The sequence below is a fragment of the Solea senegalensis genome, linkage group LG10 (genome assembly GCF_019176455.1).
Source record: "Solea senegalensis isolate Sse05_10M linkage group LG10, IFAPA_SoseM_1, whole genome shotgun sequence".
NCBI lineage: Eukaryota > Metazoa > Chordata > Actinopteri > Pleuronectiformes > Soleidae > Solea > Solea senegalensis.
Genome location: NC_058030.1, coordinates 17,493,360 through 17,519,490, shown reverse-complemented (window position 1 = coordinate 17,519,490; position 26,131 = coordinate 17,493,360). Strand labels below are relative to the sequence as shown.

The 26,131-nt window shown below is 40.0% G+C and overlaps 1 protein-coding gene across 3 annotated transcripts; it reads left to right on the top strand.

The window, feature by feature from the left end:
- Positions 1–34: 34 nt before the first annotated feature.
- On the top strand, positions 35–21,155 carry cpt1ab (carnitine palmitoyltransferase 1Ab (liver)). Of its 3 annotated transcripts, none has more exons than XM_044035671.1 (19): positions 35–95; positions 6,277–6,441; positions 6,978–7,120; positions 8,538–8,709; positions 9,129–9,230; positions 9,691–9,828; positions 9,925–10,002; positions 10,856–10,963; positions 12,425–12,512; positions 14,530–14,725; positions 16,627–16,815; positions 16,923–17,028; positions 17,882–17,998; positions 18,255–18,419; positions 19,275–19,406; positions 19,500–19,652; positions 20,190–20,303; positions 20,461–20,553; positions 20,649–21,155. In XM_044035671.1, exons 2-19 carry the CDS (start codon positions 6,301–6,303, stop codon positions 20,730–20,732), a joined length of 2,319 nt encoding a protein of 772 aa, XP_043891606.1. In that variant the 5' UTR covers positions 35–95; positions 6,277–6,300; the 3' UTR covers positions 20,733–21,155. The 3 variants fall into 3 exon arrangements, with proteins under 3 accessions (XP_043891606.1, XP_043891607.1, XP_043891605.1); XM_044035672.1 differs by lacking the exons at positions 35–95; positions 12,425–12,512 and adding exons at positions 2,089–2,227; positions 12,959–13,043; XM_044035670.1 differs by lacking the exon at positions 35–95 and adding an exon at positions 2,104–2,227.
- The last annotated feature ends 4,976 nt before the right edge of the window (positions 21,156–26,131 follow it).

Genomic DNA, 26,131 nt, shown 5'->3' with positions numbered 1-26,131 from the left:
TGCGTGAGAGCGCGCGCGCGCACCAGCAGCGACAGGAGGCGCGCGCCTCCACTCATCAGTTTCCGGGTTCAGCAGACACAAACCTGACAGAGAAGGTAAGACGTCGTTATGATTTATAGTGTTTGCTTTCGCAAAAAAACACCTCTTCAACGTCACCGTTAAATCTTTTTCCTGCCCCTATTTTATGTTTCTACTCATTAAATTGAAATTGTGGTGATAATATCGTCAACAGCGTGAAGCATCAGCGATTTATTGATTTGGTTGTTGTTGGAGCGCGATAATGTCATGTTTTGGGGGGGTATTTTTTACCTGTCTTCATATTTCAAGTAAGTCGTTGCAAACATTTCAAACGGCTGACAAGAGTTGACATCTTGCGCCCTCTGTTGGACAAATTCTAGACATACGAGTGACACAGGCAAGGCATAGCCGTTTAATTTCCACAGGTGCTGTACAGTGAAAACAACACAACAAATGGGCCCTTTGCACATCAGCCATTTTGATAAGTCATTGTTGTACTTGGAGGAAAATAGAAATACTGTTCTACTGTACCAGAGTATGTAATCGAATTGGAGCTGATAAATGGAACTGTCACACTGTCCTGACTTACATGAACTGAACTGAGCTGTCCTTAATGTGATTGGAAACACCTGTGCTCCTCTCACGACTAAATAGCTGTCTTGAAAAAGGCCTGTTTATTTTTCCACCCAGGCTCTTGACAAACAAGATGCACTTTTTAATTGAAGTGCTTCTTGTGCGATATGAATTTTATATTCAAAAACATTTCATCCATAGAGTAATATTAACACTGGCTTTATTCCCTTCACATGTCCTTGCAGCCACACACATGTGAGTCAGCAAGAGCACCTAACACAGTTTATTATCAACAGGTCAACATCATCATGATTATGCTGTGGGGAAAACAATCTGTTGAACTGACTGCACCAACACAAACGTAGTTCTGTTACTATGGTTTCCTCTTATTAGATTAAAAATATATGTAGTGTAGAATCCTGATTTGGTCTGACTCAAGGGGAAAACAACTGTGGCATTTATTAGGACAGATGCCACGATCTTTCCAGACAAATGAACTCCTGCACAATATTACTACACAATATAGTTTAACACTGTTTTTGTTGATACGGTGTGATAGAGAAGTTTGGATTTCCTTATTTTTTACATCCACACCCTGTATCTGAAAATCAACACATTTTCTGACATTTTTTTCTTTTCTTTTTTATTACAATTTAAACAAGCTTTTTGATTTTTACCTTCCAATTGTTTGGCTTGTGAATATTTTCACGTTTCATTGCTCCCTTTGACAAATAAATCTGACCAAATAAATACTTGATTAATCGCAGAAATATTGACAGATTAATCAATTATGAAAACAATTGTTAGTTGCAACTCACAGCTCATCTATTTGGTCATGAAAGTTTTTTGTTTGTTTTTTCCTGAAAATGTTTATATTTTAAAACAGCATCCCATATTTTTTTTGGTGGATACCAAATAAATACACTGCATGGTCACTCAAGCATTGTTAATACAACATTTAATGGTGGCACAATAATTTTGCACAGTACTGTATATGCTAAATGAGTACAAATTCTCTAAATGACTCCCTCGTTTGTCAGCTGTTCTCCTACTGTAATTATATAATCATCACAACCTAAAAGATAACACAAAATGTATTCCTTTTTGGAGGTTATATAATATGATGACATGTATATGGCAGATCACATCATAAAGAATATGACAGTAAAAGTTGGACTGAAAATGATTTTAGTTTTTAGAGGTTGCCATGTCAGCAGTTTGAGTGCTTGTTGTTTCAAGGAATATAGTAACATAACGGATAATGTAACCTATTACTATTGATGCCTTGTGATATTAATTATTTCTAAAGTAGAAATATATAGTAAGTAACTTATTACACTTCCAGTATAACTATAACCAATTATTATTGTTCAATAGAAGAATAACTTAAGAGACCACACGGGGGCGCTTTTTCTTCTGTTACTTACTTTGTATGCCAGGGATTCTATTGCACTGAGAGGAAAGAAGAAGATGACGTAGAAAAAAAAGGGGGCAGGCATTGTGGCGGTGTATACAACAAGCCTGTCCGCTCCCATTCATGCATAGTGTAGAGCGCTCTTCGCCAAGAACTAACCGAACCGAGCCAAGCCGAACCGTGCCACGTCCGCGTCAAAACGTGACTGTTAGCAAAGGGCTGGTGAGTTTGTATTTGTTTAATTTTTCCATTTACCCTGCGTGACCCGGGCTGGACTTGACTTTGTGTGTCTCTCCCTGTGTGCGTTATTGAGAAGTAGCTGGACAAATATGGCTGCAGGGATTCTGGAGGGGGAAACGGCGTCGGCAAGTTGTAGAAAACCCAGTAAACGCTGGCTCTGTCTGTCAGTGCGTTGCATTTCTTAGTCGGCGCAGTGCGCAGAGCGGAGCGGTGTTTACTCACCGACAAGAGTTTTTTTATTATTATTAGTCCTTTACGTTGACATAACCGGGAATGGTGAGCTTGAGGAAATCAAGTAGTGACTGAAATGTAGCCATTTGCTTTCACATCCAGGAAAGATGCTTTGGAGATCTTTCAGTTTCTGTCTGAATATCTGCATGAAACATATTTCCTCTCATGACTTGGTTGCTTATTTATATTTATTGTTGATTCATGTAGTTCTCTGTTATGTGCTGTATTGTGTGATACAACAGTCCAACAATGACTGCTTTAAATGGGATCCTTAGAAGCTTTTAAACATGTTCTTATGGAATGCATACATACTCTAATCATTGACAACACGTAGCAACAATCATTACAAGTAGAGGTCATTCACTGACAACCTCCACATAACACATACAATAGTTTTTATTCCTCAGACTTTGGAACCATGTAATGTGTTTCCACCGGACAGTGGATTATCATACTATATCATGACTATAGCAAACTAAGACATTATGTGCAATGCATATGGCACCTGCCACTGAAGGTCAGTTAAAGCTGGTTTGTCCTGGTGTCTCACTTTTTTGCAAGAGCTTCTTAAAGGCGGTCATAAAAATGTTTAGTTTGTTTGTTTTGTGGTTGACAAAGGGAGAACAAACTTGTTTAGCTGATAAATTATTTAACATAGTTGTATTGACACTGGTAGTTGCACACTACTGACCTCATTTCACACAGACCACGTGGGCAGGGCACCTGATACAACCCACCAGAAGAAGAAAAAATGTAACCTACATTTTCCGACTGTGTTTCTTTGTAGCGAAGTCTCAAGTGTTGCGATGTTCGTGCATTACAACAAGGAGTGCATTTTTGAGGTAGACGATGTGGCGTTTTCAGTCGTAGTGCACATACGTACTGTTAGAGGAGGGGAGTGTGTGAAGGAAAGGAAAGGAAAGGAGGGAGGAGGGCTGTGGTTAACTAACGTCAGACAGACAGTGTCTTACACACGCTTTGAAATATAATAAAACAACATATGCTGTTTCTACGCCATATTAAACTAAAGTGGTATTTCGTGTGTTGGTATTTGAACACCAGTGTGATCCTGTCAATGTCGTATAAACATTTTTGTACTTATTATGCTTCCTGTTTTACCGGTATCTAAGCGGCGGCGCTGCGCTGCGACCTTTCCCCCAGTTTCTTCTGCACAGGCTCAGATCATGTGATGCTGCAAAGCAGCTGGGGGAAGGGACTGGCTACTCAAACACCGGTTTGTGGATGCTGCTCCATCCTACGACTGTAAAAGCAGAAACGACGCGTCATGCTTTCAGAGTGCTTTAATTGAAAAAAATAAAACATAGGGAAAAAATTTAATAAAAAAATATGTAATAAATGGAATATAATTACCGTAAACACTGCTTTTGAGCACACAGAGCTTTGCAGGATAATCTGTAACAGTGAAACGTTTTTAACTGAAGATACAGGTGTTTGTAAGAAAATAGCTGCACAATAGCAACATTGGGCTAATAAAACCGACTGAAGACCCAAAGAATAACCCGCAAAGTTTCAGAAGTGATATGCACAAATGCTCCCTCAGGGTTTGTCCTCAGGACAGGTTCCATGGTGATACAATCTCAAATCCCCACCCTCACTTAGTCATGTATACAACCAAAAGCCACTTTGGGAAAATGATGATGTCATAGTCCCCATCTCTCTCTTGCTGTTGCTATATCTTGTGTTTGGAGATTGTTTGGTGTATTAGCTTTTATTTTACTTCCTTCGTCGCTCTGGCTTGGTTCTTTCCGTTTCTATGATTATATATACATTGCAAAGTATACTTTTTGAATGAAGCTTTATTTATAAAAGGGTTTGGGCACAGCGCCACATCCTCTTTCTCTGTTTTTCAACGTTACAGCGCCACGTACTGGCCTGGCTTATGTACTACAGCGTTTAGAGACATTTTGGGCATGTCGTGTGAATGAAGACATTTCCTGAAACAATACCATGTTTACGGAAAACATTTTTAAAGATTGTTAATGTTTCGTTCTGTTTATCGTGTGAATAGGGCCTCAGTCAGGTCTGATAGTTTTACTTGACGGTGCTTACTGAAGCTCAGTCACACTTTATCTTTTTAAATTGTGTCTACTCCTCAAATGAAAACACATCTATCAAGGTATCTTATGTATTGGAAAGATAGTTAGACGTTGACTCATCTGGTTTTCATACTTCTATTTTTTCTTTCGGTTTCTCCCTCTGGTTTAATTGGACACTCTAAATTTAACCCGGCCACACTGAGAAATTACTTAAACTGGCAAAATGAATTTAGATTTTTCTTCTTTCATTTTCATAATGAATGCTCCGTCAACTGTAGAAACTTAGAAATTAAATAATGCTGTATTTAAAAGATGTCTAGTGCCTTGATGTTTTATGTTTCATGCTGCCTGGCATTTGATTACATTGGTGGTAATACACCTATAAGCTGGTTGTCAAGTGCCAATAAAACCTCAACCTCAAGAAGAAGAAAACATCACTATTAAAGGATGAGTTGCTATACCTGCCTAACAAGTTCAGAGATGGCTTTTTGTAGACTTTAGACACCGCCCAGTGTCCGCTTTCAGGAACCCTCTTTATTGTTATAGTAATTAAAGATAAAATCATGATTGGGCTATAGGGCGGCAACTTAATTTGTCGATCATTACTTGTATTTGTTTGGTCCGTAAAATGTCAGAAAATGTTGAAAAAAGATGTTTATCAAACCTGGAAATGAGAATGTTCTTGAATGTCTTGTATTGTCCACAAACCAAAATTGATTCTGTTTTAATGATTTCTTTGTTGTATGGAGCAAAGACATTATTGGAAAAACACAAATAGATAAGTAATTAATTAATAGATAAGTAATTAATCGAATAATCGTTGTTGCTTACTGGGCTGGAACTAATTTAATTGAAGGAATCATTATTGTCATTGCAACCTTTGAAATATGTAGTTAGAATGTTGAGTCACTGATAAGAGCAACTATCAGTTCACACCCACTTTACACAAAGTGAATTGTTTTCATCAAGATGACGAGAAGCTGTCTGTAAATGCTGAGTCAACATCCACACTATTGATTTCTATTCTTCATTATATTATTGTCCATTCTTTTGTGGTCTGTAACTCCTTCCACTTTCGGATATCACGGCTCAGCTCATAATTGATAATTCATGGACACTTACACCTTGCCTTTGATCTGTATGTGGGTTACTGCAGCAACCATGGTAGTAAATTCCACACTTGAATGTTCTTTGTCAATTTAGATTAGTGCTGAGTAACTGAAGGGGACTCTGTTTAAAGAAAGATCATAGTAACCTGTTAACTAGTGTGAGCTCTGTAGTGCCTTGAATGAGCATGTATTTACCCATTTAACTCGCTTTAGTTCAACATTACTGCTAATCCCTTTCCACACAGCGACAATCAGGGAATCAGGTAGAATACCACGCTTTGAAGAATAATGACTGTTAGACATTTTCATCTCATCACATAGTTTCAGAATCATCCAGATATCAGTGTTTCAAAATATTTAGTTTCTTCTGCATTTTTTCCCCTGTTGAAAATGAATGGCGTGGGACACAACCCTCACATGGAACTTGAGCTGTATGGGTTACCGTGGCAACTGTGTTATTAAATGTTATTCGCCTTCGATTTAGCATGAATACCCAGCATTCACACTCCATACCAACTGCCCTAAAATACACAAACAAACCAACAGTTCCTGAAACCTTGTTTTGTAGTCTTTGATGGAATCACTCTTGAAAATTCACTGACTCGTCATTGTGTTGCACGTCTCTTTCCTTCAGTGACCCTGCACTGTAGTAGTCACCATGGCAGAAGCTCACCAGGCAGTGGCCTTCCAGTTCACCGTGGGCCCGGATGGCATCGACCTACATCTCTGCCATGAAGCTCTACGCCAGGTCTACCTCTCTGGCCTCCACTCCTGGAAGAAAAGGTTCATTCGCTTCAAGGTGCGACGTGTTTGACATATATTAGAACAAAGTACAGAGGCCTTGAGCTTGGTGTTTTTGTCAATCTTTGACTGAGTTGGTTGCTGACAATAGCCTCTGTACATTTTCTGTACCCAGTAAATATTTAGTCAGTAAATACCATCATAGTTGTCTGTTTTTGTTTTGTTTTATTTTTTTATTTTATTTTTACTATTTGCTGTCCATGTAAATCTTGTTTGCTGTGTTGTAACAGCCAGGCAATCGCACAAGGTCAGCCGCCCTCACACTAACAGTGACTGTAACCTTTGTCAGTTCTTCATGTCCCTGTTACCTTTAGCCTAGTTGTCTGTTCACATGCAGTCACACTGAGCCATTCAAATCTTAAGGACTGCTAACAATTTTACTAGAAGCTCCTCTGTTGGCAATTAATGTTAAGTCACATGTATAAACAGCAAAACTCTGTGATATCAAATGTTATGAAATCAGTGAAGTATAAAATTTTAACTCTGTGACCTTGATGACCTTTGTAACCTTGCATTTGGGTTTGTGTTCCACAGAATGGGGTAATGACTGGGGTGTACCCGGGCAGCCCTGCTGGCTTCATGATAGTGGTCGGGTCCTACATGTCCTACAATAAATACCAACAGCTGGATCCCTCTCTGGGGTTGGTAGCTAAGCTGGGCCAACACATACCTATCAGGTAAGGCCACTGGTGTCTTGACGTGCTGTCCCAGAATGACGTAGTGTGATCTGCACTCATGTCTAGACTATTTGTTCTCAAAATGTTGTTAGAGAGTATGACTCTGAACAAATATGGGCTATAAACGTAATCACTGAGAGGCTGAGTGGGGGAAAGCTATACCTTGCCCAAAACATTGGCTGTAAAAGCGTCAATGACTCACCGCTCCAAAGTACTGCGTTTTGTAGTTTAATTTGCTGATGAAACACCAAACAATTCACTACACAGCAATGTCTAAGCATGTGCTCTAAGTGGTCAGCAAAAAGTAGGACTTCCCTGTTCACCCCCTCTCCGTTCAGTCACCAAAACCCTGGCAAAGTGGACTTTACTGCTATTATGCTGATGTAACAACAAAATACTACATGCTGACAATATGGTTAATAGTCATTAGCCATTAACGGCTATGCCATCAGCCAGAAGATGAATGTTCACCTCTGAGTGAATGCCGATTAAACAGATTCCCACTGGTGAAATACTTTTGAGCAGTCATTCAGTCTTTCTTTGGCTGTGTGGCAGTGGACAGGACTCACCAGTGAACCCTGTGGCCCAGGTGTCGTCAGTTTGCTGGGTAACCGCATTGTGTGTGACTTGACCAATGAAAGCACACAACACAACACTGGAGCCGCTATTTGTTGGAGCCTTGTTATCTCCGGTGCTATTTTGTTTCAGCCAACTTCCACTAATATCACTCAGTTACTCTTGTTTTACAAGCTAGAACTTAGTAACTGTGGTAAAAGATGAAAATTCTCTTCATCTTTTAATTCTCTGCCTTGCTCTCTTGAGCAAGGCAAAGCAATGGCGCTGGAAATATAGATACAGTTTTTTATGTACATGCCTCAGGTGTTTATTACCCTTTTTCACCACACCAAACAAACCTTCACAAGTTCTGACAATATTTACCTTGTCAAGTCAATAAAAGCCTCTCCTCAATCATGCTGGAGATTTGCCCTCAGGTCCAGGAAATTGTTTATGAGAGTGTGGTTAAGTTAATTATGTTGAGAAGTGTTTAAAGAGATGGTTCAGGTTTTTTGAAATGTGGACGTACCTGCAACTGATGGGGTCAGCTGTTTGTAACACACTGACTGTGTTAGTTTCATAAATTCAAAGAAGTGCATATGTGTTACACTGAGCATGTTCTAGTACCTATTGTGTTACATTAGTGCCCATTTCAACTTTTATGGCAGCACAAATATCCAATTGTTTTTGTATCCTTTCTGAGAGAGAAATGATTTACTACACCCATATTCTTCCGCACAGATGACCCATTTTAATTACGATAATTTCAACAATTTGTTTGCACTGTGACCAAGGTTGATATGCCACTGTTGCCACTGTTGTTGTGTTGTTCTCTGAGTCTTTGTCTCTTGTCCGTTCACAGCCAGTATATGTCCACAGACAGCCAGAGGATGGTTGGGGGAGTTCTTGTGGGCACGGGTCTGTGGATCACCATAATCATGATTATGAGAAATACCCTTAAGTGCCTGTTATCGTGGCATGGCTGGATGCATTCACGCCACGGCTCTTTGTCCTGGTCCACTCGTGTGTGGATGGTGAGCCAGATGATATTTGTTCTCTGTTTAAGTAACTTTAGAGCAAATGATACACTAAATAATGCAGTTTTTGCCTCTGCATATGGAAGAATGTGACTTCAAAACTTATGCTGAAGGTCTTGGCTGTTATTAAGTATTATTTTAAATGTATTACAGTTAGTATTTTATACCATACATACATGCACTACATTTTTAATGTGATACATATACATATTTCACTTATTGAAATTTTGTGATATGAAATGTATTTATTGCTGTAGGTTTTAAAAAATAGTTCAAATAAGTACAAAAATATTCTTAAGTGAAGAGTACATTAGCTATTTTTATCTTATTTGTTCAATCCACTGGATACATAGTTTGCCTTTTGCTTCTCAAGTGTAAATTCTTTTTTGCACTCTCTATCTGTTTCTCTTGTCCAGGTATTAGTGAAGGTGTTCTCTGGCAGGAAACCAATGCTCTACAGTTTCCAGAACTCTCTACCACGGTTACCTGTTCCCTCTGTGAAGGGCACATGCAGAAGGGTAATTCCCACCTTTAAAGTCATTTCCTTTTTGTATCTCCTGTGTTGGTTCACGTGTCTGATTGTTCATTGTGGTCCCACTAGAAAAACATGTATATAACAAAGAGCAATTGTAGTCTTATCATTCTCAAACTACCAGTTGAGATAAAAAAAAAAAAAACAATACATTATACTACTACTGAACATTTTGTAAATGTTTTTCTTTTTTGTTGTCATTTTACTCAACAGTCAAGGTCTTTCTTTGAGCTGTGGAGTGGCTTGTAGCAATAAAACTCCTAAAATATCCTCACTTGTGGAGATTAAAGGACTCTGCAGACGTTTCAAACGTAGCAAGCATTCTACATGCAGAAAAAAGCTACATGACACTTTGAAGTAAATAGAAAACCCATCATTTGGGCACATCAGAACTGGTCAATTCTGGCTTAACTGACTCTGAGACATTCATTCCTCTGTGTTTACAGTACCTGGAATCAGTGCGCCCACTGATGGATGATGAGAAGTTTGAACGAATGACGGGCTTGGCGAAAGAATTTGAGAAGAACCTGGGACCGAGGTTGCAGTGGTACCTCAAACTCAAGTCGTGGTGGAGCTCCAACTATGTAAGTCAAAGAAGACATCCACTGACTCAGTGGACTCAGTGATTTCTGTCCTGACTCCGTCTTATACTGTCTCCGTCCTCTCTTTGTGTTGCACAGGTTAGTGACTGGTGGGAAGAGTATGTTTACCTCAGAGGCCGTGGACCCATCATGGTAAACAGCAACTATTATGCCATGGTAAGACACAACTCTACTAAAGTATCTGTTTGTGGACAACGGCTTACTTAGCCCTTTTGTTTGAAGGGTACACATAAGCTTCTATTTGTATTCTGTTCTCTGAAGGAGGCACCATTGCGTGAAGGATTAACTGTTTGTCAGTCATTTTTGTATAATTTGTCAATGGACTGCAATGGATTTGTCAATGATCTGCCTCCCCCATACACACATTTCTGTAAACTGACCTACCACACTGCTGGTGATGTGCATTTTTGATGATTAGATTCTTAACAGTTAACAGTCGTAGCTTTTTTTTCTTTAAACTGAATCCTTGATGTGGCTGAATATATTGTCTTACAGTTGCGTAGTAATATGAATATTTTATTCCACAAAAAAAACAAAAACCTTGGCTGTTTTAATGTAGTAACTTCTATCATGTGTGATAAATATGCATGGCTGAATAGCAGGGTAATGTTTTGTATGCCCCTTGGTAGTTTGTTTGTGAGTAATGTAATATAATATGTGATAATTTCACAAGTTTACAGCTGTAGTCTTTTTGAATTTTCTTAGACATCTTGGTTGACAAAACCATAATTACAGATCCTATGTCAGATTTGTGTTCATGAACTGGATGAACTCAGCATGTTAAGTATAAGATAAATCAACAGCTCCCTCTGTATGTTTTGGAATGAATAGGTGAGTCACTGGAGTGCGCAGGGCAGACGTAGGTCACTCAAGCAAATATTTTATACCATTTTATATATTTATGACTTACACAGTAAACATCACTGCTATTGTAGATTCACATTGATACAATTGATTTAATATTGATTCACAATTGTTTTAATATTATTCTTATTATTCATTTCCCCAGGACTTTTTGTATGTGTTCCCCACATCCATCCAGGCTGCTAGGGCAGGTAATGCCATCCATGCCATCATGCTCTACCGGAGAAAACTGGACAGAGCCCAGATCAAACCAGTGAGTACAAAATGTTGTTTCTATTACACCTCTTAAATGATGTTATTGGACCCTGGTTAATGAATAAAAAAAGTTCAAGCTTTGATATCAACATATATATATATAGCACATGTCCATCACATTATCAGTCCAGTAAATGTTTTACTCTGTCATAGTTTCTTGGTTAATAATTGTTTTTTTTTTCACTGTGTTTGTCTTTCATGTTTACAATGACAGCTATCTTTTACAAATTGTCCTTGTGTAAAGTCTCTGTTATCTACAATCTCAGCCGTGATGATGTAGACTGTTGATGTTGTACACAGCTGAAAGTTCAGCTGTGCTCATAGGTTCACACTACAAGACCTCCAGCCTTATAATTTGTTCATAAACAACTTATACAAGTTGCACCTTATCATCCCTGATCAGCAGTTGCCAAACAGGAAATAATGCAAAGACATGGCCTGTGGAGACTCGCTGAAGCCTTCTCAAGGCGTTGCTGATTATTGGCGCAATTCCACCGGCTCTGCTCGCCTCGCCACAGTTTAAGTAGCATTTCCACTAGCATAGTACGTGGTACCAGGTACTATTTTTAGTACCTGCTCCGGCAAGGTTCCAAGCATGCTGAGTAGTAGGTACTCTGCAATGATTGGTCAGACTGCCGGCCGCTGACTGGCCAGAGTCCCGTCACAGGAAGAGACGTCCCAACCGCGTGTGTCGTGTACAAAACGAAGTCACCGCAGTTTCACTCAGCCGTGCAGTGATGACTCCGCCCACGTTAAGTAGGTACTTTTTTGTAGTGGAGATGTAACCTAATCGTGCCGTGTCGTGCCGCGGCGAGGCGAGTAGAGACGGTGCAAATGTGCCATAAGTCCCTATAACTAAACAGAGATCAGGGCGGGATGACTGTGGTTGAAACAGGAACAAGAATACAACAGCGGTTCACAAGATGAGGGAAAGCGGGGGAAAAAAAGGGAAATACATTGTCAAAATACATTTGGCAGAGTTTTGCGGCGATTACTTGTACTGTAGCCTTGAAACTGAGCTAAACTCTTCCTGGTTTTGCCCTGTTTACACTTTAGCAGCGTGTGTTTTCAGGATTAAAAATATTAGAAATATTAGTGGTGCTTCCTCCAGAAAAGATCTTACAGTGTGTGTGACCAACCGTCGCTGGTCACTTATTTAGTGTGAACTCTCAGCAACTGCAAAGACTCCAGACTGAAAGTCACGTAGTGTGAACTAATTTCCTGCACTTCAGTCTGACGTTTTCCTTTATCAGTCTGCTTGATGCTTACATGCACATTCCTTTTGTCTTTGCAACATACACACTCTTTACTCTTTACAACATGTTGCCTGAACGTTCACTCTGATTGACAGCGTATGTACAAACACCAATGCATGAGCTTGCTTTGTTGCACACTCACATTTAGTTGTCTCTGTTACTGTTTTGTCCCTTGTCTATCGCTGTATCGGACACTGCGATAGATATACTTGCTGGCGAACAAGGTTCCTTTGTGTTCGGCTCAGTGGGAGCGAATGTTTAACACCAGCCGTGTCCCTGGTTTGGAGACAGGTAAGAGGAGGGTAAATTTCCGCCGGGCCCTCTGACACCCTTCCTTGTGACCTTAGCCACTGCCATGGCAACATCCACTGGAAACCCTGACTTCCTGCTCATTATCAGCAGCACAGCCCTGATACTATGCCTCTCATTAGCTTTTGTAGATGTAAATATTCAGATTAAAGATATTTAAATGATTTAAGACTTTAGATCCTACTGTCAAATCAGGGTTTTGCTGCTGACGCTGAGCTGGTTGACCGCTGGTTTCTTCACCTCACACATTTCTCTTCTGGCAGCCATCTGCAGTCTCCCCCGCTTCTCAGACCAGTCCTCATTACTCCCTCACTTCATTTACGCTCCTCTTCCTGTAGGTGTGTGTGTGTCTCCCCTGCTGCGCTCTTTGGGATTTTAGTGAATTAGTTTGTCATCTTTGTGTTTGACTCTCCCCTTTTGCTTTTCAGCTCATGCTCCTACACACTATTCCCATGTGCTCAGCCCAATACGAGCGTATGTTCAACACCAGTCGTGTTCCAGGTGTTGACACAGGTAGAGTTTTTTTTTTTTAGCAATGCTGCCTCCTCCACACTACTCCTGTTGTACTTCTCCTTTGGGACTTACTGTTCCACTGTTTTGTAATTGAAAATAATATAATCTCAGTGAACTCATAATGCATGTGTGCTGGTCTGTGCACATATTATGAACTAATTTGCATGAGATTTAATTGTAGTGTTTGAGTCTGAGCAGGTGATACAGGTAAGACCTGTTCAAGTCAAATCGGTGAATGTCAAAAAGTGTGAGGCTATGAATTTTCTTAATTCCCGTGTATGTTTGATTAGTTCCATGTACTCTTGATAAGGTCTAAAAGTAATGAAGAAAAGAAGCTACTCCTGTGAATAAGAGCGTTACGCTGTTCTCCAGTCTAAGAATAATTAAATATATTACACAATGTGTGCTTTACTGAGACACCTGGAGAATGTAATACAAAGCGAGGTCAGCACACCAAGGTTATCTTTTCCTTATCTGGCCGGAATGAACCTAATTTAGGACGTCCTGACTAATCTGTACTACGGAGCCAGTTATCTATGTGCTCAGGCTCAGTAACAGTCATTAATTACAAGCAACATCAAGAGAACCGCACCTTTTATTTATTACTATGATAGGAGAGGAATTACTTTTACCGGCTGGTAAATTTCCATATCAGACTAGCGTTATTTAACAAGATGACACTTAATATTATCACATAACTAGAATAGAAAATAAAAACGCTTCAACTCTTCTGTATATGTATATTTATTAGTTTGAAGTGACCCATCAGGTTGTAAAAGTTTGTATTTTCAGGTTTTTGTTGATGGAGAGGAGTTGATATTACATGTGGAGCACCAGTGAAAAAGTATGGCAGTTTTTTTTACTTTCGTACTCACGTTTTTGGCTGATGTTTACTCTGTAAGAGGACGCACAGTAGGTGTAGCAGTGGTAGTTGGGTTGTTCCTTTATCCTCTCCTCCATCGTGCTTGTAACAACAGCAACACTTGTTTGAACATTATAATTAAAAACAAAATAAAGATATAAACAATGTTTTTATTGGCTTCTCTTAGTTGCAAACCGTGATGTTCAAACAAATATTGCCTGAATTCATTGTATTCCAAATCACTGCTTTCCTCAAATTTGTTCCCCCCCTCCATCTCACTCCCTCACCTCCCATTTCAAGCTACTCTAGTTTTATCAAACTAGATAGTCGCTCCATGAATTAACATGTTGTTAACAGTTTTTTTTGGTTTGTTTTGGGCTTTTTTTTTTTTTGCAAATGAAGATGATTTCATAATGAGGATGTTCACAACAAAATAACCAGCCATAAATATTTTGCTCACATAGCTGACATTTTGGATATTGCAACATTTCACCATCAGACAAAAAGCAGACACAACATTTTATTACAAACAATCTCAAATTAAACGCTGCTCACAACACATATCTATTCTCTGACAACACTCATCTACTCATCTTTTCCTAATTGTCGGTCACTCTCTCACAGACAACCTTCAGCACATGAATGACAGCAAACACATCGCCGTGTACCACAAGGGCCGCTTCTTCAAGGTGTGGATGTTTTATGATGGACGACTGCTGTTGCCACGGGAGATTGAGCAGCAGATGGAGAGGATCTTGGCCGACAAATCGGAGCCCCTGCCAGGGGAGGAGAGTCTAGCTGCACTTACTGCAGGGGAAAGGTGGGTGGCGCTGCAGCCAGTGTGAATGAGGCCACACAATTGACATCATGTATTGTAACACGACAGCAAGTACATGGATATATACAGGTGCAGGTCATATAATTAGAATATCATCAAAAAGTTGATTTATGTCAGTACTTCCATTCAAAATGTGGAACTTGTATATTATATTCATTCATTACACACAGACTGATATATTTCAAATGTTTATTTCTTTTAATTTTGATGATTATTACTGACAACTAATGAAAATCCCAAATTCAGTATGGCGTGGAGTCAATCAGTCTGTGGCCCTGCTCAGGTGTTATGAGAGCCCATTGTTGGGTCTGGCGTATCGCATCTTCCTCTTCACAGTACCCCATAAATTTTAAGGTCAGGCGAGTTTGCTGGCCAATTAAGAACAGGGATACCATGGTCCTTAAACCAGGTACTGGTAGCTTTGGCACTGTGTGCAGGTGCCAAGTCCTGTTGGAAAATGAAATCTGCATCTCCATAAAGTTGGTCAGCAGCAGGAAGCATGAAGTACTCTAAAACTTCCTGGTAGACGTCTGCATTGACCCTAGACCTCAGAAAACACAGTGGACCAACACCAGCAGATGACATGGCACCCCAAACCATCAATGACTGTGGAAACTTTACACTGGACTTCAAGCAATGTGAATTCTGTGCCTCTCCTCTCTTCCTCCAGACTCTTGGACTTTGATTTCCAAAGGAAATGCAAACTACTTTACTTTCATCAGAGAACATAACTTTGGACCAGTCAGCAGCAGTCCAGTCCTTTTTGTCTTTAGCCCAGGCGAGACGCTTCTGATGCTGTCTCTTGTTCAAGAGTGGCTTGACACAAGGGATGCGACAGCTGAAACCCATGTCTTGCATACGTCTGTGTGTGGTGGTTCTTGAAGCACTGACTCCAGCTGCAGTCCACGCTTTGTGAATCTCTGCCACATTTTTGAATGGGGTTTGTTTCACAATCCTCTCCAGGGTGCGGTTTTCCCTATTGCTTGTACACTTTTTTCTACCACATCTTTTCCTTCCCTTCGCCTCTCTATTAATTTGCTTGGACACAGAGCTCTGTGAACAGCCAGCCTTTTGCGTCTTGCCCTCCTTGTGCAAGGTGTCAATGGTCGCCTTATGGACAACTGTCAAGTCAGCAGTCTTCCACATGATTGTGTAGCCTACAGAACTAGACTGAGAGACCATTGAAAGGCCTTTGCAGGTGTTTTGAGTTAATTAGCTGATTAGAGTGTGGCACCAGGTGTCTTCAATATTGAACCTTTTCACAATATTCTAATTTTCTGAGATACTGAATTTGGGATTTTCATTAGTTGTCAGTAATAATCATCTAAATTAAAAGCAATAAACACTTGAAATATATCAGACCGTGTGTAATGAATATAATATACAAGTTTCACTTTTTGAATGGAAGTACTGACATAAATCAACTTTTTGATGATATTCTATTTATATGACCTGCACCTGTATATGTATATATTATAGATTTATGTATGTTTTATGTTCATTATATTTCAACTTTATGTCACTCCTCTCAACACAAATAGATTAATGTGGCAGTTGAAACTAACTTAAAACTGAAATGCAGAACTTCTGTCCCCATGATGAATTCTGAGTAATTACCAAAGCCATGACAACTTCTCTACATGACATAAGGTCCTTTTGCAACACCCCCATGACTCATCCACCCAACTACATTAAGTGTTATCCGGTCAAACTGCTGAGCGTCCATGTTTATTTTTAGCAGTAGAATCTGCTTCTGGAACTTTTCTTGGTGTCTTCAGTCATCGTCCAACTGTTTTATGTTTCTGCATGGAGCTCAGAGACTTAATTAGTTAATGGATATTTATTTATATTTAGAAATGATTATTTCTTTTAATGTTTTGCAGGACTCCATGGGCAAAGGCCCGTGAAGCCTTCTTCAGCCGTGGTAAGAACAAGCAGTCTCTGGACGCCATTGAGAAGGCAGCCTTCTTCGTAACCCTCGATGACACCGAGCAGCGCTTCGAGGTAGACAATCCAGTCAAGTCTCTGGACAGCTACACAAAATCCCTGCTCCACGGAAAGTGCTACGACAGGTGTGATTGATAATCAGCAGCAACATACAGTACATCACCACAAGTGTGGGTGACACAAGTTTATAGTGAATCAAACTGAAGATGTTAATGGTTGTGTTTCCTTCCAGGTGGTTTGACAAATCCTTTAACCTGATAGTGTTCAAAAACGGCACCATGGGGTTGAACGCAGAGCATTCCTGGGCTGATGCTCCAATCATTGGTCATCTGTGGGAGGTAGGTACCTTTAATTAAACCAACATCTAATCATCACTTTGTCCCACTATTGTGAAATCAGGTTTAAAAAGACTAAAAGCAAATAATTCAGCAGGCTGGATTGATATATTTTAATGATAATGGATGAAGAGATGAATCTGGATTCAGATCACCACCAAAATCTGGGGCTGTAACCTCTGAACCTCATCAAAATCAGTCTCTTACTTTTTTGATTAATATTGCTCACAAGCAGACATAAGTGTCCAAAAACACAACCGCCTTGGCAGAGGTAATAACACTATCATTAAGTTGATGTGTATTTGCTCAAATGTTGACAGTTTCTTTCTGTGCGTGTTTTGAAAAAGCGAGTACAATTATTTACTATAAACATAAAAGTTGTGTATTTACTTAAAAGATGACCTAGTTATGGTTGAAACTCTTAACAATTGACTGTCAGCACTCGCACTTGCAGCAAGATCTTTAAACGTATAAAGAAATCAGTTTCTTGTCCCTCAGGAAAGACAAGATTGTTATTGTTGTTGTTGTTATTATTATTACTAATAATAATAATAATAATAATAATGATGATAATGGTCTTTATCTATAAAGCATTTATTAAAACAGTGTATAAACGGCACAAAAACAAAGCCGAGGCAGAGAATAAAACCCTAAAATCCAATAAAAGGAACAATTGATACAATTAAAAATAAAACCAAATACCGCAACAACAAAAAACAGGTAGCTATATCAGTGTTTTTGTGTGTTATTAAACAAGACTGAAGAAGACACTGAATCAGACATTGCATTGCAGAGTCTAAAGCCCTTGATGACATATCACTGAGTTTTCCCATATTAACATTTGACTGTTTTGCAGCATGTCCTCTACATGGACCCAATCAAGCTGGGATATAACGAGGACGGTCACTGCCGTGGCAAGCCCCACCCCAACCTGCCCGGTCCTCTGAGACTGCAGTGGGACATCCCTGCTGAAGTAAGTCTGAACTGCACTTTTTACTGCAACAGTGTAACTCACTCAGTTAGACATTCACAGTCCTTGGTCTCCCTCTGCTGGTCGTTTGAACAATGTGCTCCAGTGTGTGTGCGTTACACATGCATAATCTTATTAACTTGTATCATTGTGAATGGCTGTTGATTGATAACCCTAATAACAGTTGGTTTATTGATGACAACATGTTGTTAGTGATGCTACGTCTTCATCTGACACATCACTGTGTCTTTCCTTCCAGTGCCAGGAAACCATCCAGAGCTCTCTGACAGTAGCCAGAGCTCTAGCAGATGATGTGGACTGTCACATTATCCCCTTCTCTGACTTTGGAAAGGGTCTGATAAAGAAGTGTCGCACCAGTCCAGATGCCTTCATCCAGATCGCTCTACAGCTGGCTCATTACAGGGTTCGTACATTTCTCTCACTGATGTACAGTAGTTAAAAGGGAAGTAGAATTGTATTAATACAAGCTTATTTTCATAGTAATCATCAAGTTGTAGTTGCTTAGCAATATGAAAAATACAATTATCAGTATTGATTCACATACATATTCATGCAAAGGTATTAGCCTTTAGTTTAATTCTCATTACCAAACTATTGCACATGCCACAGATGAGCACAAAATATAACTACAATAGCTACTGAAATATTTGCCTTGTTCATGCTTCCTCTGCAAGGGTTGCAGTTTAAAAAATAAGATAATATACCACAATCATTTATCATCATTAAGAAATCAATAGGTAATATGTATACTATGCTGTGTATTATTCTGTATGTAGTAGCTGATGATTTCACACTGACATGTAAAAATAAAAATCACCTTGGTTATGGAGCAAATCTTTATGCAGAGCAGAGACTGACACAGTCCAGGTGCAGTGCTCTCAAAATCCCCAGCAGAGGGCAGTCACAACTTAACTGAACACCATACACTACTGCTGCTGAGAGACAAACTCTTAATAGTGAATGATTTCATCAGGTGTTGTTTGATGCTCTAATTTCCTGTTAGTGTTGCAGTTAATTTGATAACAGGGGCAGCAGGTGCACATGTATCTGCTCCTGGCATTCAAAGTTAGTTTGTTTAAGTAGCTGCCTTGGTAATGTAATGAGAGTTTAGCCACTGTCTTTAACCTAATCCCTTGTTTGTGTACATTTAAAAGCCTTTTTTGTGATTATCACCAAGGAAAAAAATCCAGTGACAGGCTTACAATTAGTAAAACAACTTACTGTGGCATCAACCTGGACTCAAACTGTCCCTTAACAGGACAAAAAGAAGTTCTGCCTGACTTACGAAGCCTCCATGACGCGTTTGTTCCGCGAGGGCCGAACAGAAACTGTGCGCTCCTGTACGACGGAAACCTGTGCCTTTGTCCGCGCCATGATCAGAGACGAGACAGTAAGCAGCACATTTTCTCTCAAGTGATGTCACGCTGTTAAATTCATTACTGTGTGACATTCTTGTCTCTTTCTCTTGTTTTCTTGTCTTTAGAGGGAAGAGCGTCTTAAGTTGCTGAAGCTGGCAGCAGAGAAGCACCAAAACATGTACCGCCTGGCTATGACAGGGAAGGGAATCGATCGCCACTTGTTCTGTCTCTATGTGGTTTCTAAATACTTGGGAGAAGACTCACCTTTCCTCAAAGAGGTAGGAACTGTTGATAGGTGAGGGTTTCATTTGAGGCTGCAACTCAGCTGGAGACATTCAGAGCAGCAGGAGGATGAAGGTGCATTCCACCAAAGCCTCAGTTGCATGAATTATACAATGCCTGGCATGACTGAAACATATTTTTTTATTGATTTGTGCCTTCACATGACCCCAGGTCAAGACTTGAGGAGCCTTAGAAAAATATCAATTCCAGTTTTTCTTTGGACAATTTGTCATTTAAGTAAATAAAATAGTTGGTGGAGTCATTCTCAGAAAAGATTTATCTGCAGGACGATTTACAGATGTGTTGTTTAGTAAACCTCGAGTAAAAGTCGAGCTTAGTTATTGTAGGTTATTTTTTATTTGTGACATAAAATGAAGTGTTTCAGATAGAAATCCCATAAGGTTTATTTTTCCACCTTAGTGGAACCTTCTGCTTCCTCTAACCTCAATAACTTACCACTATGTCTTATAAGGATTAGAAGAAGTGTTTTCTTACAGTGAATTAACTAAACTTTATGTTACCTTGGTGTTCAGGTCTTGTCTGAGCCATGGAGGCTGTCCACCAGTCAGACTCCTCTGCAGCAGACTGAGCTCTTTGACCTGGTCAGACACCCAGAGTACGTGTCCTCTGGGGGTGGATTTGGGCCGGTGAGTTCAACATCACCTTTGACAACTTTTAAAGTCAGAGTGAAGGCAGTCATGTACTTTAGTCTGTCTATACTGTGCATTTAATTCAGTAAAATGTCAAATATGCACATGTATGTAAAAATAGAATAAGTTAACTCCTTGTTCTTGTGTCATAAAGGTGGCTGATGACGGTTATGGCGTCTCCTACATCATTGTTGGCGAGAACCTCATCAACTTCCATATCTCCAGCAAACACTCAAGCCCGGAGACTGTAAGTCCACCACTCTGTCACCAAATTTAAATGATTCCAGCTCCTTTTTCCTTTATTTTTGGTAACATTTTGGTTTTTCTTCCTGACTTTTTCAGGACTCGCACCGTTTTGGCACCAACATCAAACAGGCCATGCTGGATATACTCGGTCTCTTCCAGCTCAACAACAAAGCCATTTGATTCTCCTCTACATGGCTGCAAAAACTTAGGATGCTGTTTTTAGCAAAAAAAAACAAAAACATTTATTCTCCCTCAGATACAGTATGTACAGAACAAATGTTGGATTTTTGGATTATTTTACAGCCTAGATGATGTTAAAGATATTTGGAAATATTGCCGTCAATGTTTATGATGCTTTTATGTGTACTGTAGGCATAGGGAGGGAGGGTGAGATTCTGATGATAGAGGGTACAGGTAGTCGACGGATTCAAGTTTTAATTTACAATAATTTACACACACAGATGCCTAATGTATAATGAGTTTGAAATGATTAATGTAAAAAGGGCAGACAGGACATTAGATTCTAATCCCACAGGAACAGACATTTCAGCTAAAGGATTGTTCAGTCGCATCGTCCCATATTTGAATAAAATCTTAACTTGAGAGATGGTGCAATATTTGACTTTTTGTCTCATAACCTAAATTCCTGTAAATCCTCTTTTTTAAATGTTGTTTTGTTTTTTTAACATAGCCTCCTCGGTCAAAGCACTTGAGTGACGTAACCGGCCAAAGCAGCAATTTGATGTACAGCATCAGTTTCATGTTGTGCAGTGTCCACTACTTGCATAAAATACTGAGAATGATAAATGTGCGCTTTGATCTTCGTTGCCTTCTTGATTCAAGTGCACAGCCGGTGTGTTTCTTCTCTTTAGCTGCTTTGGATTACAGGTGTAGCGACAGAGGGTGATAAATGTAAATGTGTGCATGTTTGATGTTTTTATTCTCAGGTTTGAACTAATTTGGCCTAGTATTCTGTGGTACTGGCTGGTGCATTAGAAGATTATTGCTTTCACTGGCGTGTAAATGAGCAACAGTAGGAGACGTTGAGATGCAGTACGATGCCATAGTATAACAATAAGTTTGCTGTTGATGTTGAGGTATTGGCAGCACGGCGTATATCTGGGAGTGAATGTGACAACACTGAGCTTTTTTTCCCCCAGTGTCTTGTTTTAAAAACAGAGGGATAACTGTAATTTATCATTGTTGTGTGCTTTTTGACGAGTCATTTTGTTCTAACCAATTCTTAACTGCCTTGGAAGCCTTTTTGTCAGATCATGGCGAGTGATGCTGTCAACGTATCAGCACATTTTTCAAGTTGTCAGTTGCAGTGTAGAGGTGTTTGAGCTGTTATCTGGTCAAGAGGACGTTTCAGAATTAGATTTGCTTGGTGGGTTGTTGTGTCTCTCCAGTTCTGTAGGAAACTAAGAACACATTATTATTATTATGTTGTGAATGTTGTCAGTTCCTAATATTATTTATTTTATTTCCATATTTTAGCTTCTATATTCACACAAACTGAGAAAACATTTACCTGCTGAATGTGGCAAATAATACGCACTAAGTTGAAGCTTAAGCTGAAAAGGTGAAACCGGCAATGTTTTTGTTTTTTTTCCTTTTTCTTTTTCTGACACAATGCTTCTGTTATCACTGACATCGTTGTATGACCTTTATCTTGGTAAACGTCAGGTTTACGCTGCATGGTTTTTGAAGATGAAGCTGTATATGTTTGCAATCATTTGAAAGATGTGTAAAAAAAAATAACAAGCAGCTGATACACCAAAACATGTTTTAACAATAAAGCGACTGTCAAAAAAAAAAGAAGCTGTGCCGTCTTTTACTTTCTTACTCTTAACCCTGTGGAGGGAAATTGTTTTACCACAAATTTAATGCACAAATATCATTTTAATAGTCTCAGAGCAGACGAAGCTCTGCCTGCACCCCCATGTGACCTCTGGCTTGGACCCCAGGTTGGGAACCATGTGAGTAGAAGATTGCTCCACTAGCTCTGTCTCTCTGTCTTGTTTGTGCGTCCACACTTGCACTTGCCAATATGACCAACAGATGCTGCTAGAGGCTTGTTGCGTGAATGGGGTGAAGTCTGCCATCTGTGATTGCCTTGTTGCAATCCCCAGACTCACCTTTAGATGTCACTAATTCTCTCACACTGGACCTTTAAGTATTAGCTCACATTAGTAGTTTAGACTCAAATGTCAAAGTTGTTTGTATCCTCTTTTCTTAGTCCTGTCACTTTGTTACAAACCTTCTGAAATCTGTCTGACATGACAATGGGTTGTTTCCTTACTTGACCCAATGATGGCTCAATCAAAGGGAAACCAGGTGGTTGGGTTCAAGTCGATGTCACTGAGAAGCCAGTTCAATCACTGGGGTATCAAGTCCCTCCACTGGTGGCGTATTCAGCTATTCACTGAAATTAAGCGGAAGACGTTTGAAGTCACTGCGAGGTGACAGATTTCCAAGGAAGGCAGAGGCAGGAAGTGATTACATCTGACAATTAGCCCCCAGCTCCTGCTCCTCTCTCTCCCTCTCACCCACACACCTCCCCAGTGTCACCCTGCTGTGGGCTTCCGATAGCAGGGTAACATTTCCAGGCTGCATTCCTGTGTCCTGCTTACTCCTCATCTACTCAGGGAACATGCAGTTTGACTGCTTCATGAAAATTAATCTCTCTTTCTATATTTTTACTTTTTGATGTCTTTATCCCAAACCCCCCCCAACATCCTGTGCATATTGTGACATTGTTGCGCAACAGTACAGACATATATGACATAGATGACAAATCCATAACAAGCATTTAACTTGTACACCTAATTGGCAAGCTGGAAAACCCATTCACTCAAGAGCAGACACTGAAACCTAAAACTTTGACTTGCACTTTCTAAAAGTAGACTTTGGTAGAGATCTGCGGCCTCTGCTTGTCACCAGTTTAATTCATGGGCCACTTGTTCCAAAACACCCTCAAAGAAAAGAGGAGAGCCAGTGCTGCCTATCCTGTTTTATTTGGCTGTTCATTCACTCAGATGCGAGGATGTTCCCCTTCTGCCTGCTGGTCATCACTGGAACCTGTTCACACAGTTCTCACTGCAGCCACTAGATCACGTGTGTCGTCCTTGATTTGGGTTGTTTTTCCTGCACTGCCTGACAACTTACCTATGTCATATGTCACTGTTGTATTTAAAATCAATGAAGGAGGTAAAACAGTGTCCTGCTACCAAATGTAAGATTAGATAGGGCTTATTAAATTGCTAAATTAAGGAAAGGAAATAGTATACATTATGTAGGTCATGTTTTATGCTTAGAAAATGACCCATCTCAGGCTTTCTAACATTGCTGTCCTCTCCAGCCGCAAGCACTGTCATTTCATCACCTCACAAAACATGGAGCCATGTTAGTATGTCTTGTGAATTTATCTGACTTAGACCTGTGCCCAAATTAAAAAAACAAAAAAAACAAAAACCTAAGTGATTAAGGCGAAGGTGTAAACGGAGAGGGTAAGCTTGGCGGTTGGTGTTGAGGGACTGTGCGTGTCTGTGGCCAGCTGCACCTGTCTAACTGTGCTACAGGAGTAGGGCCTTCATGGGGCCCCGAGGTGGAGCTCAGCCAAGGGGCAGAGGGTGAGGAAGGTAAGGAGAAGCTCAGCGGAGGTTGGGCTGAATGTGATTCCCCCGAGAATCTCTCCCACCGCGTGCTCACCAAAGTTATTAATAACTTTTATTAGGTTTAAGTAGAATTAGTGACGTTAGTAGTCAGCATGCACTCATATGCACAGACTAAGATTTTCTGCTACGATGAGAAGAAGGTAAGGGGTATAGTCAGTTTCGGCACTGGCCAGCATCTTAGAATAAGCTTTTAGCCGAGGACTTTGGGGGCTGCCATCTTACGCCGTCTCTCCTGCAGCCCGAGCATCGTTTTGTCTTTTTAAATGAAAGCTTTTTACCCAAACAAAGACAAATTACATCCTTTTTGTTATACAAAGGCAAACATAGTTCCCTGATGTGCGTCAGCATAGTGGTCGGCACTGTTGCCTTGCAGCAAAAAGACCCGGGTTTGTGACCCAGTTGGATCAAGGGCCTTTCTGCATGTGTGTGTGTGTGTGTGACGGTTTTTCTCTGGGTTCCTCCCACAGTCCCAAAAACATCCATCCATCTTCTACCACTTTATCTTCAACATGAGGGTCGCAGGGGGTGAGAGTGAATGGTTGTTTGTCTCTATGTGGCCCTGTGATGGACCGGCGACCATGTCCAGGGTCTACGTCTCCTTTTCGCCCTATGTCAGCTGAGATTGGCACCAGTGACCCTCAATGTGGAGGATAAAGCGGTAGAAGATGAGTGAGAGTGAGTGGTGAGTGTTTCTGGATTCTTCTAGCCCACAATCCTCTGGTCACAGATAAGTTCAAACATGCAGAGGAATATTATAGAAACACCTGCCTCCCTACTGCACCCTGTGTAGAACAAAGTTGTCCTAAACTGAGCATGAATTTGAATACTCAAGAAAGTGAAGTAAGAAAATGTAAACTTTATTGCAACTTCATCTAAGTTCTCTGATTTACAGAAGAGGAAAAAAACAACAACAACTTGTAATGGCACAGTCATCGTAATATGTACATTGCTGATTCTGCAATAATCCAGACACCTGTTTAGTCCAGATTTAAGAGTGGCATATTAAGGCGCATGGCGTCATGTTCATTCAACCTGTATAGGGAAGGAATAACACATCAAAGCTTTTCCTGCAACATGAACATACCACAGTGTTCTGTAAAAGCATTAGATCAGGAACTCAAATCAAAGCTCCTCACATGAAAAGAACCCAGTGGGGAAATCACAGTTTGTCCATTGTACATTCAGCTCAAGGAGAGATTAAGACATTGATGTGTTTCACAACATACTGCATGTTGTACTAAGACATTTGGTGATTCGATAAGCATCAATAGACCTGAGTGTTGGAGTTAATACAGTAAACTTGTTAGATCAACGCTACACAGTCAATTTAGTGGTAAAGCCTTCACTAAGTGATACTTTTGCAGTCTGGATTATCACTGCTGGGCAGTTAAGATTATCATGAAAAGAACAAAACAATACAGGGAAGCACTGCGGCAATAAAGCACTGGCAACTATCAAACTCATAGAACATCGTATCATGGTGCAAAGCTTGGCAGACAGAATTTTCAATATAAAATGATTGAAGAAAATCATGTGATGTACATTAAATTTGTTTAGCCATAGAGATTAATGTGATTATGAGATTAGTCCAAAGACTAAGGCTCAGTCAAGGTTCACCTAAGGACAGAAGTGACTTTAAACAAAGATGGCAGCAAATGACTTATTTTTCTTACTCACGAGAGCATTGTTTTTTTGTGTTGTTTTTCAAATGTATTTTGGGGTCTGTAGAGATTTCCTCCAGGAATCGTCTGACACTTTAGGAAATACACCTATTTGCTTTTGCTACAACAAGTTCAAAGAGAACTGTGATACCACTCTCATTTCTGTCTGTTGACAAGCTAGCTTAGCTTAGCATAAAAATGAAGGGAAGTCCGTGCCCCAGCACATAAAACAATTTTTTTC